This window comes from Coenobita brevimanus, unplaced genomic scaffold (genome assembly GCF_032717465.1).
Source record: "Coenobita brevimanus isolate Jiangsu-jjx unplaced genomic scaffold, ASM3271746v2 jjx.HiC_scaffold_2859, whole genome shotgun sequence".
In the NCBI taxonomy this organism is placed as follows: Eukaryota; Metazoa; Arthropoda; class Malacostraca; order Decapoda; family Coenobitidae; genus Coenobita; species Coenobita brevimanus.
The window spans coordinates 97,021-103,288 of NW_027643828.1; the positions used below are offsets into that span (position 1 = coordinate 97,021).

General features: G+C 43.5%; 1 protein-coding gene across 1 annotated transcript; it reads left to right on the forward strand.

Annotated features, from left to right (window-relative positions):
* The first annotated feature begins 5,152 nt into the window (after nucleotides 1-5,152).
* Nucleotides 5,153-5,896, forward strand: LOC145390115 (uncharacterized). The gene has a single exon (XM_080265170.1). The coding sequence runs from the start codon at nucleotides 5,153-5,155 to the stop codon at nucleotides 5,894-5,896; it is 744 nt and encodes a 247-aa protein (XP_080121296.1).
* Nucleotides 5,897-6,268: the final 372 nt, after the last annotated feature.

Consider the following 6,268-nt stretch of genomic DNA (forward strand, 5'->3'; position numbering starts at 1 on the left):
AGTAGGAAAGGTGCTGGGAGGAATGAAAAAAGTGTTTAGATGTCGTTCGCTTAGAATGGATGTAAAGAGAAGGCTGTATGAGGGTGTTGTGGTACCGACTGCATTGTATGGGGCTGAAACATGGAATATGGGTGTAGCAGAGAGGAAAAGTTTGAACGTAATGGAGATGAGGTGTCTGTGGAGTATGTGTGGAGTGACGCGTATGGATCGAGTGCGGAATGATGAAGTGCGAAGGAGAACTGGAGTTGTTCGGGAGATGGCTGGTAGAGTTGAGCAGAGGGTGTTGCGATGGTTTGGGCATATGGAGAGAATGGATAATGAGCGATTGGTGAAAAAGATAACTAGATCTGATGTGAGAGGTGTAAGGCTGAGAGGAAGACCACAAATAGGATGGATGGACAGTGTGAAGAGAGCGCTAGATGCAAGAGGGACGTCTGTTGAGCAAGGAAGAGTGGCTGTGCGTGACAGAAATGGGTGGAGAGAAATTGTGAATGAATAAGTGATGACGCAGCCCTGAGGGGATATTCTCCCCCATTTGGTCTGATCAGCTATTTCAGGTCAGGTGCGGGTAAGGGGATGAGTCTGTTATGATGTGGCAGGGGTAAAGCAGCTCTGCTGTCGGGCCCTGCTGCGGATGTCACTGATTGCATTGCGCAGTTGACCCTTGTGCAGTGTGGTGTGGTGAGGATCTGTCCGTTCTCCCCTTTGGGGCTAAGATACGAATGAACATCTTTTAATGGATGAGTAAATGGGGAGTGTGTCGTCCTGTCTCGGCTACCTCCCTTTCCTTGGGGGAAGCAACCTAGGTATATAGATGGATAGATAGATAGTGTATCAGTGCCTGTGTGTATCAGTGCCTGTGTGATTCAGTGCCTGTGTGTATCAGTGCCTATTAGTGCCTGCGTGTATTAGTGTGCATGCATGCGCTGATCAGTGCTTGTATCAGTGTTTGCGTGAATGAATATATGCACGCTCTTTCAGCCTCTTCCATTTTGGGCTGAAAGAATCGTTCTATTTCCTCCACTTCCAAACCCCGCATCCTCTCACGTTTACCTCATTCAGTTGCATGCACTCACCTCTGCATCATGTTCTCTGTCTCAGTCTCTCTCTCGGTTTTTCTACCCTTCTCCTTACCTGATTTCCTCTCCTCAGTTTTCCCTTTCCTTGTAACTGATCCACTCTCTCTCTCTCTAAATCTTCCTCTGCCTGTGCCTCTGTCTCTCTGTTAGTCTCTGCTTCCGTCTGTCTCTTTCTTTGTCTGTCTCGGCAGTTCCACTTAAGGTGAAGAGTTTTGAGATGTCATAAGTTGAATAAAATCTCCTGGTAGTTGCAATAATTAAATCTTGTAGACATCGTATTGAAGGGGTTCATTATAGTGTGGATACCGACAAGCAATTTTATTCATTTAGGAAACAGACTTTCCTAATTGAAAGGGTGAGCTTTAGTCTTCATATCCCCCTCATTACTGTTAGGTCATCGGATTGAAGGTTAGATGTCATAAGGTTTTGGCCCATATTATATGTGACTTGAGATTTCCTAACACGTTTTTTCATAGCGAATTATTTTGTATATTACACCTTGGTGTCATTCTGAAGGTTACTGATGGAAATTGTGTTTATATCAAAACAATAAATGCAACATACTAAAGAATCTTTAAGGTTTAATACACATAAATCCCCCCCCCACCCCACCAAAAAAAAAAAAAAAAAAAAAAAAATTGCATGCCGCTTGCCACTGCGTCGGGAGTGTTTATAAAGATATTATTAACTGACTTTAGTGAGTGGTTTGTTAGAACTGGTATGTATGTATATGCACTTGAATGTCCACACGTACTTGCTGCTTCTATCTGTCTATCTATCTATCTGTCTATCTATCTATCCATCATGCTGTCTATTATGATTTGTAATTATAATACGGAGTCCTGACATATACACGCTACGTCTCCAATCCTGACTGAAAGAATTAGAGGGTGTTAGTGTGGGTAGCACACACGTCTACATGTGTATTCTATTCACACGTACACACACACATGCTACTCTACATATTCTGTTCACACACATGGTACTCTGTATGTGTATTCTGTTAACACATACAAACACATACGCACACACACACTACCCTATGTCTCTCCTGGCCTGAATGTAAGTGTAGTCTATTCATAAACCCACACACATAAACAACTACTCTGTGTGTCCTGGCCTTTGTGTGTATGCATGTCGATATCAGCCAAGTACACACGTTTGCACACACACACACACACACACACACACACACACACACACACACACACACACACACACACACACACACACACACACACAGACACACACACACTACTGTCCTGGCCTTTGTGTGTGCATGTGGGCATTACTCAAGTACACACAGCTTCAAGCGCACACGAACACACACACACACACACACACACACACACACACACACACACAACCACGTCCACCTCGTGCGATACTTGGCTTTGGAAGGACCGACCAACAAAAGACCGCAATGCATAAACCACTTTTACAATGCAGTAAATTTAGGCGTTTCGAGAGGGACCAAGACTTTTACGAGAGAGTGAAATAGGGAGAGAAAGACTGAAGCCAAGACGTAGGTCACAGAATCAGATGGGAGGAGGGGGTTGTGTTTATAACGTTTTCTGAATCTTATTTTAGGCCAGTCTTGCCTAACCTATCCATATTTGCTGGAACTGAACCTGACCTAACCTCGAGTGACCTAATTCAACCTAAAATAACCCAAACTAATCTAACTTAACCTCACCTAACCCAGTCTAATTGTATTTAACCTCACTATCTCACGTAACCTCCCCATACCTAAACTAACTAATTCTGATGCAGCCTAACTGCATCTAACCCTGCCTAATCCTACCCAGTCTCACTTAACCATACCATACCCGACCTAACGAAACCCACTCAAGCCTCAAATGACCAAATCCAACCGAAACCTAACCCAGGCTAACCCAACCCAATAGAACCCAACCCAAAATATATCAAAACCGAGCTATTCTAAAGCAATCTAACCTAATCCGTCTATATCTAGTCGATCTGAACCCAACCCAACCAAAAATTATCTAATCAGACCAAACCCTGCCCAAAGTGACCTAACCTAACTTTCGGTCGCCCATAAAATCGCTATATAAGAAATTATGCTCTCTGAAAGTCTACGGGTGTAACAGTCCAAGTTTCGCCGGTTCTGTGTACAAGTAGAAGATGGTGTGTGTGTGTGTGTGTATCTGTGTGTGTGTGTGTGTGTCTGTGTGTGTTTACGGTGTGTGAGTTGTGTTCTGTAAAGAAAAATTTATACTCTGTCTGTCTGTCTGTCTCTCTCTCTCTCTCTATGTATCTTTACTCCAGTTCAGTTTAGAAGTGCATGTCTCTCTCTCTCTCTCTCTCTCTCTCTCTCTCTCTATGTATCTTTACTCCAGTTCAGTTTAGAAGTGCATATGTAAGTCTGTGTCTGACCTTTTACCATATATGTCTGTCTGATTCGCAACGGCTACAATATATCATCTTGCCTGGTCATTATTTACAGCCTCGTATCTGCATCATAAACCGTGAAATATTTAATTGGCGAACCGTGGCAGGAGTACGAGAGAAAAAGAGGAGGGATAAGAGATAAAGAGCAGAGAGTAAAACCAAAAAAAAACAGAGTATGAGATAAAGAGAGCAAATGACTGAAACAAAACGCAGAATGGCATGAATGGGGCAGAAAAAGTGAAAACAAGAAGAACGATAAAAAGAACACAGGATAACAGTAATATACGGCTTGGATAGGTAGCTCTGAGGTCTGATTAGGACTATGAGGAGTGCAAGCATAAGCAGACGAGACTACGTGGTTCAGAGGCTGATGAAGGCTATGAGAAGACCATGCATGATTTGAGAGAGTTGTCATCGTATAATCAGAGAGGAGTACGACTCCCAATATCGTGTGTGTAATCATCAGTAAAAAGCCTTGCACGAGGGAGGTCGGAATCTAAAAACATGCTCTTGACACATCACTAATAAGAGGAGTGTAATAGATAATAAACACTGTTGCACGAGAGACAGGTGGGAGGCTTTGAAAAACATACCATCAACAGATTACCAATAGGACGTGTGTAATAGACACCCATGTAACAGACACGAGAGTACACCCTTGCCTGAGAGGTGGGGATCTGTAAACACACCAGTTATGCTACCAATTGGGAGAGTGTAATACACAGTAAACATGTTTACTTGAGAGGAGGCGGAAAGCTTTAGAAACACTCAAGTGATATATTAACATCCATATTAAAGAAAGCACTGAGATATCTATTAACGCTTGCCATAAAAGACTGAACCTGAGTCTGTTATCTCGCAGCCACATATGATAAGACATAAAACAAGGCATATCCAATGACTTTCAGTACAGCAACGTCTCTTCAAGCTTATTCTTACTTCAGACGATTTTATTCAACTTGGGCAACGTATCTGCTAATGAAACTCGGGCAGGATATCTGGTAAACAAGGCTGTATCTACTGCAGTTTTTCTAATTCCAGTATTTTCCACGACGCTCTTATACAATCGTCCACAGAGCGAAATAAACTGAAAACATTTGCTGTATTCCGGAAGAAGCAATCGTATCTATAAAAGGAACTGTTCTTAAGCAGTTCACCTTTAGTCACACGAAACACGGGACATACAAGCATATAAAGCTGCAGTAACACAAAGTACAAACAAAATATATAAAATAGACGAAAAACGGAGCAACAGTTACAGAAAACACATGGAGCACGAATCAAACACACGCGCTCTCACACACACACACACACACACACACACACACACACACACACACACACACACACACACACACACACACAAAACTACGTCCACCTCGTGTGATACTTGACTTTGGATGGACCGACCAACAAAAAACCGCAATGCATAACCCACTAAAGCCCTCACTCCCGTACAACAATTACGCCAAGAGAGCTTAATGCAAATTGCCTCCCTCACCTCCCCCACCTCCCCCAACTCATCAACCTACTATACAGACGGCTCTGTGAATAACAATAAAGCAGGTGCTGCAGTCGTATGCCGAGAACACTCATTTGGCGTGCGTGTATCAGATGGAGCCTCTACACTCCAGACTGAATTAATTGCAATTCTTACCGCCATGGATGATGCCCTAGACATCAACCCAACATCCCATACAATCATCCATACAGACTCCGCCAGCGCAATACAAACGCTAAGAAAACAGGATCCGTCTGATAACACTCATTTAATTACCGACATAATTGCCACCGCGCAAGAAATACGAGATGCTGGCGGAACTATAACAATTAATTGGATACCCAGCCATGTAGGTATCAAAGGGAATGAATTGGCAGACCAACTAGCCAAAGAAGCCACGGAATATTCACACGTTCAGGTTGACATAACACCGAGCCTCACTCAGATCAAAAGAACAATTAAAATGCAGGCAGCAACAATCAACCGCTCAGAACACGAGCATCAAGTCCAGGCGGGCTCCCCTTCTGCAATATGGTATGCTGCCGCTACAAAATATGAGCCAATAAATGCTGTTAACAAATTCAAAAGCAGAACACTTAAAAATATACGACGCCTCCGCCTGGGATATAAGTGTAAAGCTCATATACTCACAAATGAGGCACAACCCAGCACGTGTGAAAACTGCAACACTGATACCCCATTCCCGTGTCTCCACTATATTCTCAGCTGCCGAAACACCAATAAATTTAACAGACCTGTCAATCTCCCCAACCCAGATACACCCCGCATAAATACGGCAGCCAGCCCCGAGGAGACACTTAAACAAGCAGCTGCTGCAGTGATTGCTAATACACCCATAACAACCCTAGCAAACATCACTGCACACTTCCCCCCACCCTTTTAAAATCACTCAGTCAGGCAGCCACAACTGTCTCAGTCACCATGCCCCCTTCCATACGGTTCAGGTACCGTTAATCCCCGCTAATCCCCGCGCCTAACGGTCACCTGGTCACCTGTTCCATTATACCATCCCCCTCTAAAATCACTCGTGTGTTTGTGCCTGCATGCGCGGATGTTTTTATACATCAACGTGTGCAGGCATATGATGCACCTGTGAGCTATGTTATTTAATATTTAAAAAAAAAAAAAGACCATACAAAACCACCACGGTGGTTTCTTCCCCCTCAAATACAGCCAACACAACCAACTAAGAAATCCAGTCAAAAATCCACTGACTGGGCTAATGTAAGGCCCGGCCCTCCCTATAGGGGAGGAA

Excerpts from the sequence above, each read along its gene's own strand:
- LOC145390115 (XM_080265170.1), top strand. The coding sequence starts at position 5,153 with ATGGATGATGCCCTAGACATCAACCCAACATCCCATACAATCATCCAT.